Source organism: Tupaia chinensis, unplaced genomic scaffold (assembly GCF_000334495.1).
Source record: "Tupaia chinensis unplaced genomic scaffold, TupChi_1.0 Scaffold000126_2, whole genome shotgun sequence".
NCBI classification, from domain to species: domain Eukaryota; kingdom Metazoa; phylum Chordata; class Mammalia; order Scandentia; family Tupaiidae; genus Tupaia; species Tupaia belangeri.
Window position 1 is genome coordinate 1305592 of NW_006159594.1, and position 12093 is coordinate 1317684.

General features: G+C 43.8%; 1 protein-coding gene across 5 annotated transcripts in view; it reads right to left on the minus strand.

The window, feature by feature from the left end:
* Positions 1–12093, minus strand: part of ACIN1 (apoptotic chromatin condensation inducer 1) — a 46083-nt gene that overhangs the window by 18114 nt on the left and 15876 nt on the right. For all 5 annotated transcript variants that reach the window (XM_014586283.2, XM_006144507.3, XM_006144510.3 and 2 more), the window contains 4 exons: positions 9414–9499; positions 5545–6813; positions 4848–5066; positions 3680–3795 (listed from right to left, as the gene is read on the minus strand). In XM_014586283.2, coding sequence (XP_014441769.1) covers positions 3680–3795; positions 4848–5066; positions 5545–6813; positions 9414–9499 — 1690 coding nt within the window. The remainder of the gene's footprint in view (positions 1–3679; positions 3796–4847; positions 5067–5544; positions 6814–9413; positions 9500–12093) is intronic.

The following is a 12093-nucleotide window of genomic DNA, read 5'->3' on the forward strand; positions in this document are numbered from 1 at the left end:
CACACACACACACACACACACACGCACACACACACACACACACACATGGCATGTTTTTCAAGCTGCTGGGTCGAGGACTTAAATCCCGGGTAGCCATGTGGGAGTCTAGCACCTCATCCACCACGTCCCTGCGGGTCCCTCAATATCCACTTTGAAGCTGTCATTATACAAAGTACACAGAGTGCCTCCAGGGAATGGGAGAGGAGGAAAGTAAGTATTAAATCTGGTTGAGGGATATAGAAGGGAAGACGTCACCCCATTTCCTCATTGATGGTGTAGCTGGGGAGTCCTGAACACCTTCCAGAAGCCGTTGGATTTTCACTTTATGGTCCTAGAAGAAAAACCCTTTTCCAAAGGACAGTGTACTCATTCCAAAAGGGAAAAATGGAAGCTTTTCAAAGGACATAGAGTGAACTTTTGGTTTTCATACCAAAAATATAATAACCACAAGGTGGCAGCAGAGGCAAAAATATCAGAATGCACAAGAGAAAAGCTAGAGATTAAGCAGTACAAAACTGATATTAAAGTTACAAGGAAATGAGATCATAAATAATGTCACACCCATCCTCCAAAAATCATAGATAAAAGACAGTTTGAAGCTTCCAGAAGACTATTAGTTATTAGACTAATATATATTGGGGGAAAAAATCACCCCAATAGTATTGGTGTTAAAAGTGCCATAAAAACAAGTAAAGAACATCTTTACGCCACCTGTCTACACAAGACACTTTCCCCAAAGCAGTTCAGGACTTATTATGTGTACAAGCTAAGCAATCTTATTCCTATAAAGCTTCATTTTTGCATTTCCCATGAGGTTCTGAAGCCAGGAATTTTGGTTCAATCGGGTTTTTTTTTTTTTTTTGGAGAGGTTTTTGCTATAGCCATGTGCTCACCAGAAAGACAGAGAGATAGAAAGCAAGAAATCACCCCCCAGGGGGGATGGCCACGCCGCAATCCCTTCTCCTCTGTTCTCCTCTCGTGATCTTGGGCACGCATACACACACACCCAGCTTGAGTTTAAGACACTGGGTCCGGGACTTGAACCGTGGTCAGCTACATGGGAGTTCAGCAACATAGCCATTACGCTAATAGCTGGCTCCTCAATCGTTTCTTAAATTGTAATATCTAATTCAAAATAATGAATGACAGGGACCAAAAGAAGGCATAATGGTTACATCGCTGGATTCCCGTGTAGTCGGCCACAGTTCTGCATCTTGGACCCAACAGCTTAAAACATGCTCCTGAGAGGAGAATGGAGGAAAAAGGGTTGTGGTGTGGTCATACCCCCTCAGGTGATTTCTCACTTTCTGTCTCTGTCTTTCCAGTGAGCGCATGTACCCTATAGCAACGATATCCTTAAAAAAAAAAAAAAAAAAAGACATAACCTATTCAATTACAGATAGATATAAACTTATTTCTCTCGAAGGCACTGGACTCCCATATGGCCGAGCATGGTTCAAGTACTGAACCCAGCAGCTTAAAAAAAAGTCACACCAGATGCGCCCAAGATCCCAAAAGAAAAAGGGATTGCAGCATAGCCATCCCCTCAGGGAATGATTTCTTACTTTCTCTCTGTCTCTCTCTAGTAACCACAAGCACCCTATAGCAAAAATTTCTAAGAAAAAAAAATCACACCAGGCACATGTGCATGTGTCCCAAAATCCCAAGAGGAGAGAGAAGGAAAAGGGACTATGAAATGGCCATCCTCATAGGGGGTGACTTCTCATTTTTCCTCTCTCTGTATCTCTCCTTGGTGAACACACAAACCCTATGACAAAAATAATAAAGTATTTCTCTAGGACTTGAGGATTAAAAAGTTCATATTGGGGTGGCAGGTGGATAAAGGCACTAGACTCCCACATGGCTGACCATGGTTTGAGTCCTGGACCTGGCGGCTTGCTTTCTCTCTCACTCTCTCTCTCTCTCTCTCTGGTCAAACTAAAATAAATAAATTAAATAAATAAAAGTTAAATAAAATAATTCTTTAAAACAATGCTCATATTAATTATATAAATGTAAGATCAATTGGAACCAGCAGGTGGTATGGTTGTTAAGGCACTGGACTCCCACATAGCCAACTGCAGTTCAAGTCCCAGACCTGGCAGCTTGCTTTCTCAGTCTCTCTCTCTTGCTTTCTCTTTCTGGTGAGTGCATGTGCCCAATAGCAAATTAAAAAATAATAATAAATAAAATTAACTAAAATAAAAGATCAATCAAATGGCATAGGGACCCAAGAATAAACTTCTGACTTCACAGGTTTTTTTTTTTTTTTTTTGCTATAGGGCGCGTGCGCTTGCCAGACAGACAGAGACAGAGAGATAGAAACCGAGAAATCACCCCCCAGAGGGGATGGCCACGCCACAATCCCTTCTCCTCCATCCTCCTCTTGGGATCTTGGGCACGCACGCACATGCGCCTGGCTTGAGTTTAAGCCACCGGGTCCGGGACTCGAACCGCAGTTGACTACGTGGGAGTCCAGCGACATAGCCATTAATGCTAACTGCTGGTCCCAATAGGGGTTTTATATTTGGCTGTATTATATGCCATAAACGTTAAGATAAATAAAATGCTAAATAACAGTAATTAGGGCAAAAGTACAAACTAAAAAAAAGCACCCTGCTGTGCCTTTAGTAAACTATTCCCAGGTTCAGGTGAAGTCAGTAAATGTTAGTTAAAAGGCTGAGTTAAGGGACCAGCAATTAGTGTAATGGCTATGTTGCTGAACTCCCATGTAGTCGACCGTGGTTCGAGCCCCGGACCCAGTGGCTTAAATTCATGTCGGGTGTGTGTGTGTGCGTGCCCAAGATCCCGAGAGAAGGGATTGTGGCATGGCCAGCCCCCCTGAAGGGGTGATTTCTCGCCTTCTGTCTGTCTCTCTCTTTCTGGCGAGCGCATGTGCCCTATAGCAAAAACCTCTACCAAAAAAAAAAGGGCTGAGTTAAAATACCAAGTCAAGGGATTAGCAGGTGGCTTGGTGGTTAAGGCACTGGATACTCCCACACAGCCAAGCATATTTCAAGTCCCAGACTGGTGGCTTGCTTTCTCTCTTTTGCCCTCTGTGTGTGTTTCTCTCTGGTCAAATTAAAAAATAAGTGAATGAATAAATAAAATAAACAATTCTTTAAAAAGAAAAAAAGCCAAGTCAAGGGGCCAGCAGACGGCGTGTTGATTAAGGGCTCTCGATTCCCACATGGCCGACTATGATTTGAGTCCTGTATCTGGTGGTTTGATTTCTCACCTAACTCCACCCTCGCCCCCATTCTGTCTCTCTCTGTTCAAATTAAAATAAATAAAGTTAAGTAAAATAATTTAAAAAGAATAGCAAAATGCCAGGTCAATTCCCTTCCATTAATTTGGGTGTGGAAATAGAAGCCTCTACTGCCTGCTTCTTAAAAGAATTCACTATTTTGACTGGATAATCCCAGATGTGCTTTCCTTATGACCTAACCACCATTTTTCAAACTTTCTTAACATTTTTGGGGGTGATTCTCAGCATAGTAACAAGTTCAAATAAAGTTCTGCCTTCATATTTTAAAAAGAAGCCATGAAAAATAGAATTAAAAAAAAAAAAAGAAAGAAAAGAAAAATAGAGGACTGCTGAGTCAAAGAACCCTAGAGAGCAAAGAACCACCCCATACTCATAGTTCCTCGTTACACCCCAGCTGAATGCATCACTTACACAGTGTGAGGAACCCTTTCCAATTCTGGTAGATGAGAAGTCTGAGTCTCTGAGGTTTGGGGCTGTGTAGCAGCTGGTGGCTCTGCCTCTTCAGCTTCACACTTCTTTGGGCTCCCCTGTCAGGAGACAGCAAAAACAAACATAGCAAAGTACTAAAATTTGGTTCCTTTTCTTCATGCTGGAGCTAGATAAAGGAAGAGCTGGACAAACACAGTACTGGCTCCACATGGGCCTTGGTCACTTTGTTATTTCATTTTACAACATTGAAATATGACTTAATAGTGGGAACTTCAAGAATTTCTATGCCAGTAATCATTTTACTAGTTTTCTTCCCCCCCCCCCCCCCCAGGGCGCATGCGCTCGCCAGACAGACAGAGAGAGACATAGAGACAGAAAGCGAGAAATCACCCCCCCAGGGGGGGTGGCCATGCCGCAATCCCTTCTCCTCCATTCTCCTCTTGGGATCTTGGGCACGCACACACACGTGCCCGGCGTGAGTTTTATTAAGCCACTGGGTCCAGGATGCGAACCGCAGTCGACTACGTGGGAGTCCAGCAACATAGCCATTACGCTAACTGCTGGTTCCCTAGAATTATTTTCTGAAAGAACTGTGAAAAGGTTTCATTTTGTGCACATAAAAGGAGTAATTCTGAGGAAGAATTACAGAGCCTTGGAGGTGAGAACCCTGTTTCTCAGCCTCATGTAGAACTTTCATGAACCAGGGAGTTGGAAACAAATTAAGTAGAATTAATAGGTATCCCGAACCCTCTATATTTCTTTTATTTGAGTAAGCTTATGCTATAGGGCACGTGCGTTCTCCAGGAAGACAGAGACAGAAAGTGAGAAATCACCCCCTTGGGGGATGGCCACGCCATAATCCCTTCTCCTCCATTCTCCTCTTGGGATCTTGGGCACACGTGCACGTGCGCGTGCGCGCACACACACACACACACGCCCGGCTTGAGTTTAAGCCATGGGTCCAGGACTCAAACCGCAGTTGACTATATGGAAGTCTAGCGACATAGCCATTATGCCAACTGCTGGTCCCGAACCCTCTATATTTCTACCAGGCCTTGTGAACATTAACTTTTCAGTGCTACAGCTAAAACTGAAGGGAAAATTATGCCTAACCCTCCATCTGCTTCCCAGGAGGGTTGCAATAGCCTACCCGCTCAGGCTGTAACCTCTGTGTCACGTGCTTTTCAGCTGGTTCAGGCAGGCTCACACGCCTCGCTTGGATAGAGGACGAGGAAGTGGAAGTCCTCTCCTTTGGCTCAAGGACCTGCAGCTGTGGCACTGGTGGAGTTGCAACCTCCTGACCAGAAGAGGGATCTTTGGTTTCAGCGTAGCTGGTGCTGCTGTCCCTGGAGACTCCAGGGCTCAGAGACTAAAAAAAAAGAAATAAAACAAATAAGAAAAATTAATTCATAAAGCATATACACAGTATATCACAGTTTTTACCAGCTTTCACAGACTCAATACTTTGGGTCTTTTGGTCGATGTGTTTATTCCTGTTTTACTGATCTCCCTGACTGCTTATTCACCAAATTTTTAATTAAATTCCAAATAGGTGCTAGGCATACACATAAAAAAAGGCATGTCCATACCCTCCACATCTAGTGGAGAAGATGTGTAAAAGAATTCAACATTCTTTAGAATCAAAGGGACTCCTAATAATAAAGGACTCCATTTATGGATCAATGAATTGAAAATTAGTCTCTGAAATGAGGGGAAAGGAATCAGTAAGCTGGGGCCTAAAAGAGGCACTTCCTATTCCTGTCAGAAATCATGACATGTTCTCCTGGGCTTGAAAAACTCTGGAGTACAGATAAACATCAATGTGCCCAGGAACCTTTCACACTTACTTTTCTGCTGTTGCTTGATGCAGAATGGGAACGCGAACGGGAACGGGAGTCAGATGTTGACCTAGAATCCACCTTGGGTCTACCACGAGGGTTGGTGTGACTTTGTGCCTGGGATACATCTCTCTGCTTGGATCTAGGAGGTGAATGAGACTGAGAGCCCGAACTGTCAGGAGAGCGAGATCTTGATCTAGAGCTAGAGGATGAAGAGGAGGAAGACCTGCTAGAGGATGAGTCGGTTGACTGTTTCAATCTGTGGCTTGGGAGAGGGGTATGAGAAGCCCTTCTGCCCTCCTTCTGTTCCAAAGATGACTGTTTCGGAGGTTCCTCAGTGATCCCTTTGGCTGGTGCTAATTCTTCCATTTTTAGAGGGAGTGGCTGAGCAGATTTTTCTGACTCAGTTTCCAGACCCTTCGGGGCTGAGTATTCAGCTAGTATGCTTTTCTGGATGTGAGGCAAGACACTCTCTTCTGGCACTTTCTCTGCTGGAGATTCTGCTTTGGTGTCTGTAGGACTTGACAAAGGAGACAGGCCTCCTACCAACTGGACAGTATGCTTAGATATTAACAGCTCCCTGTTCTCAACAACTGTATTAGGAGGAGATAACTGAACGAGGACAGGGGGTGCTGGGCCTTCCATGGGCTCTATTTCTTCTTCATTCTGGAGCTGTGTTTGAGGTGGTGGTGAAGATGCTTCCTTGGTAAGTAAGGGTGGGGGAGTCTCCTCCTCACTGGCAGTTTGCTCTGGCTGTAGGACAAGAGGGGCCTTCTCTAGATCTTCAGTTAGTCGAGGAGGAGAAGGGGACTTTGACTTTTCCTCCGAGCTTTGTGAAGATTTTATTTCTCCTTCCTCCTCCTTATGGGGAGAAGCTGTTTTCAACTCTTTCTCTTGTTGCTGCCTGGCCAGATGAATTCTTCTAGCCTCTTCCTGGGATCTTGTAATTCTCCCTTCTCTCTCTAACCCCTCCTGTTCCTGGGATCTTCCGGTTTTGGGTCTCTCATCCATCACTTCCTCTGGTTTTGGTCTGGGCCTCTCTACCCCCGCTTCTTCCTCAAACTGTTTCAGGATTGGTGCTGGCCTTGATTTTTGTCCTTCATCATCTTCTTCCTCCTCCTCCTCTTCTTCTTCTTCCTCCTCTTCCTCCTCCTCTTCTTCTTCCTCTCCTGTTTTCAAATTTCGATCTGCTCTGACCCTCAGATTTCTGGAAGGTGTTTCCTGATCCTCTTCTTCCTCAGCAACCTGGCTGGACTCTGAGAGTTTAGCTGCTCTTGCCTGAAAGAAAATACAAGCAATGACTCCAAAAACAGTTCCTCATAATCAACAGAAGTGAAAAAGTAACTCACAAGACACTCTTGGGAAGGAGAAATTTGTGATATATACTTTCAGCAACACAGAAACAGGTCTGACAAAAGACAATTATATTACTATGTATACTTAAGAGAATCAAAACAGAGTGACCAGAAGAAATAAGATAATGAGGGGCTGGGTAGTGTGGTAGTTCCGGCAGCTGGATTCCAGATACTTAGCTGCACAGTTTGAAAATCATGCTGGGGCAGAGGAGTCCAGCAGGTGGTATGATGGTTAAGGCACTGGAGACTCCCACATGGCTGACCATGGTTCGAGTACTAGACCTGGTGGCTTGCTTTCTCATTTTCTCCCTCTCTCTCTCTGCCTCCTTCTGATAAAATTAAAAATAAATGAATGAATAAATAAAATTAAATAAATAATTTTTTACAGAATTAAAAAAAACAAACAAAAAGAAAATCACGCTGGGCACATGTACATGTGTGTGTGTCCTAAATCCCAGGAGAAGAATGGAGGAGAAGAAATTGTGACATGGCCATTTCTCCTGGGAGGTACTTTCTCACTCTTTACCTCCTCAGTGAACTTACTCACCCTATAACAAATTAAAAGAAAAAAATAATAATGAAGCTGCTTCTAGTTAATTTTTTAGCTTCAAGCTTTAAAAATATAGACAAACATCTAGAAAGTGGGAGAGCTGTGAACTAACCTATTATCATTTAATATTATTTAAAAAAATCATTTTGGTATATATTTCCATTTTTTCCTGTCATTCATTTTGCATAGTCATAACTACACCACACATACACTTTTTTTTTTTTGAGAAGTTTTTGCTACAGGGTGCATGCACTCGCCAGACAGACAGAGAGAGACAGAGAGACAGAAAGTGAGAAATCACCCCCCAGAGGGGATGGCCACGCCGCAATCCCTTCTCCTCCATTCTCCTCTCGGGATCTTGGGCACGCACGCACACGCGCCCGGCGTGAGTTTTAAGCCACCGGGTCCAGGATGCGAACTGCGGTTGACTACATGGGAGTCCAGCGACATAGCAATTACGCTAACTGCTGGTCCTACCACACATACACTTTTGAATTCTATTCACTTAACATCACATTGTAGCTTTAAAGTTACAAATAATTAATCATGTCCTATAACCTTTAAGGGTATAGACCAGGGCCTGCAGATGGCATAGCAGTTACGTCACTGAACTCCCACATGGCTGATCATGGTTCAAGTTGTAGATCTGGCAGCTTGAAACTCATGCTGGGACTATGTGTGTGTGTGCCCATAATCTTGGGAGAATGGAGGAGAAGGGATTGCAGTGTGGACAGCCCTCGGGAGTGAGGGGTAATTTCTCCCTTTCCCTCTCACTGTCTATCTTTATCTCTTTCTCTCTGGCAAGTGCATGAGCCCTAAGGCAAAAACCTTTAAAAAAAAAAAAAAAAAGAGGGACCAGCAGTTAGCGTAATGGCTATGTCGCTGGACTCCCATGTAGTCGACCACGGTTCGCGTCCTGGACCCGGTGGCTTAAAACTCACACCAGGCGCGTGTGCGTGCGTGCCCAAGATCCCGAGAGGAGAATGGAGGAGAAGGGATTGCGGCGTGGCCATCCCCCTTGGGGGGTGATTTCTCGCTTTCTGTCTCTCTGTCTCTGTCTGTCTGGCAAGCGCATGTGCCCTATAGCAAAAACCTCAAAAAACAAACAAACAAAAAAGAATAGGGGCCAGCAGGTGATGTGGTGGTTAAAGTGTTGGACTCTCATATGGCTGATGGTGGTTCAAGTTCCAGACCTGACAGGTTGCCTTCTCACTTTTCCTTTCTCTCTCTCTCTCGTCAAATTAAATAAATAAATAAAGAAAGAACATTAAATTTAATAATAAAATAAAATAGTCTTTAAATTTTTTTTTTTTTGGAGAGATTTTCACTGTAGGGCACGTGCGCTCGCCAGACAGAGAGAGACATAGAGACAGAAAGCGAGAAATCACCCCCCAGGGGGGATGGTCACGCCGCAGTCCTTTCTCCTCCAGTCTCCTCTCGGGATCTTGGGCACACACGCACACGCGCCCGGCGTGAGTTTTAAGCCACCGGGTCCGGGACGCGAACCACAGTCGACTACATGGGAGTCCAGCGACATAGCCATTACGCTAACTGCTGGTTCCCACATTAAAGTTTTTTTTTAAAAAATATATATTCCTGGGGCTGGTGGGTAGCATGGTGGTTGGGGCACTGGACTCCCACATGGCTAACCCTGGTTCTAGTCCTGGACTTGGTGGCTTGCTTTCTCATTTTCTCTTTCTCTCTCTCCCTGGTCAAGTTGAGAAATGATGGTAATAAATAAATGAACGATTCTTTAAAAAACAAAACACACACACACACACTCTTGAGAAATCCAAAGGCCAGAACATATCTAAAACAAATAAACAGACAAAAACAAGAAAAACAATAATGAAGAGGGAAAAAATGAATATGCAGAAATCTAATGAGACACCAACTCTAGAACAGTTTAAGAAGGAGACAACCAAAGCATTACTCTAAGAGGTGACCGATACTTTAGGAGGTATCTGAGTTACCTGTCTGACCCTGGATGATCGTCGTTCTCCTTTCCTTGGTTTCTCATCATCAGATTCACCTTTCTCTTCAGAAATAGAACTTTTTCCTATCAAAACAGAAGAAAATCAAGTCAGACTCATAACCTGAACAATCTTTCATGTCTTTCTAAAATTCAACCAATCAAAGCATATGAACTCATCATACATATATGTATCAATTTCTTAAGACTTCTATGCTAAGAAAAGACTCTAAAAGTCCTAAGGGCCAGGGTCTTTTTTACAAAAACCAGATTTTTGGCATAGGGTGTGTGCACTTGCTAGAGAGACAGACAGTGAGAGGGAAAATGGGAAATCACCCGTCAGAGGTAATAGCCACACTGCAATCCCTTCTCCTCCATTTTCTTCTTGGGGTTTTGGGCATGCGTGCATATGCACCCAGTGTGATTTTCAAGTCACAGGGTCCAGAACTTGAACTGTGGTCAGCCATGTGGGAATCTAGTTCCTTAACCACTACATCACGTGCTGGCTCCAAGGTCAGGGTTTTATTGATAATTCCTGTTGCTGCATGTCCAGAATATTTTCAACAAACACCTCAAAGCCAATGCACCATTATAAATAACTCAAATATTTAACAGTAAAGTAAGTTCTAAGAACTTCGAATTGTCTAGCAGCGATGTATAAATGGAAAGTACACTTATTCCCAAGTATTTTGTCACTCTGAATCAAAGCTCAAGACCTTGCTATGTTCTAAATGCCCATTTTTTGGGACTGCCTAATTGTTACTATTAGCTAGTTTTGATAAAAATAATATGATTAAATATACTGGTCAAGTTATAGAACTACCAACTTAAGAAATAAATTCTTAGATGGTTTTCCATAAAGGAAAAGGGCCATAGGATTCCTAGAATTTACTTCAAGATAGGACTTCAGACTTGGTTCCTCTCGATATTTTTTTTAAAAAAGAATTATTTAACTTCGTTTATTTATTTACTTATTTATTTTAATTTGACCAGAGAGACAGAGAGAGAGAGGGAAAGTGAGAAAGCAAGTCACAGGACCAGCAGTTAGTGTAATGGCTGTGTCGCTGGACTCCCATGCAGTTGACTGCGGTTCACGTCCCGGACCCGGTGGCTTAAAACTCACGCCGGGCGTGTGTGCATGCAAGCCCAAGATCCTGACAGGAGAATGGAGAAGGGATTGTGGCATGACCATCTCCCCTGGGGGTGATTTCTTGCTTTTTGTCTTTCTGTTTCTCTCTGTCTGGTGAGTGCACATGCCCCATAGCAAAAACCTCAAAAAAAAAAAAAAAAAAAAAAGGCAGCCAAGCAAGCCGCCAGGTCGGGGACTCCAACCACAGTTGGCCATGTGGGAGTCCAGCACCCTTAACCACCATGCCACTTGCTGACCCTTCCTCTCAATGTTTTATAAAAGGAGACTTCAGGGGGCCAGCAGGTTAGATGGTTAGCCTTTCCTGATACAATTCTTTAAAGAAATGCTTCAGGATTTTGAACCTACTTGTTTAAAATATCCATTGAAAGCTCTACTCTTGGGACCAGCAGTCAGCATAATGGCTATGTCGCTGGATTCCCATGTAGTCAACCGCGGTTTGAGTCCTGGACCTGGTGACTTAAACTCACGCCGGGAATGTGTGCATGCGTGCCCACCCAAGATCCCGAGAGGAGAATGGAGGAGAAGGGATTGCAGTGTGGCCATCCCCCCTGGAAGGTGATTTCTCGCTTTCTGTCTCTCTGTCTTTCTGGCGAGCACATGCGCCCTATAGCAAAAACCTCTCCAAAAAAAAAAAAGATGCTGGACTCCCACATGACCAACTGCAATTCAAGTCCCGAACTTAGTGACTTGCTTTCTCACTTTCTCTTTCTCTGTCTCTCTGTGATCAAACTGAAAAATAATAACAATAATAAATAAAGTTTTTTTAAAAATGCAAAAATACAAAAAAAAAAAAAGAAAGAAAAAGAAAGCTCTACTCTTGTCTGCAGCTGATTTGGGTACAGAATGTTGCTTAACTTTAACTTTTTGCTTGCTTGTTATAGTGCACGTACATTCACCAAAGAAAAACGGAGTGAGAGAGGAGGGAGTGAGAAATCACCCTCTATGGGGATGGCCACACTACAATCCCCTCTCCTCATCTCCTCTAGGGATTTTGGATAGGCATGCACACATCCATGTATACACGCCAGGTTTGTTTTTCTCCAGTGGTCAAGCCCAGGTCTCAAACCATGCAGTTGGTCACAAGGGTTCCAGCCACCTTTAGCAACAAGCCACCTGTTGGCCTTCAAGGTCTCAATCAGAATTGTATAAGCTGGGGAACCAGCAGTTAGCGTAATGGCTATGTCGCTGGACTCCCACGTAGTCGACCGCGGTTCGCGTCCCGGACCTGGTGGCTTAAAACTCATGCCGGGCGCATGTGCGTGCGTGCCCAAGATCCCGAGAGGAGAACGGAGAAGAAGGGATTGTGGCGTGACCATCCCCCCTGGGGGTTGATTTCTCGCTTTCTGTCTCTATGTCTCTCTCTGTCTGGCTGGCGAGCGCACGCACCCTATATCGAAAACCTCTTCAAAACAAAAGAATTGTATAAGCTGAACCAGCTGAGATGTCTTTAGTGTTGGCTATTGTTTCTGCTGTCAATCAGCAGTTCTCTTCAATTAGGGCGTAAACAAGATGAATTCTCTCTCTTTTTTTT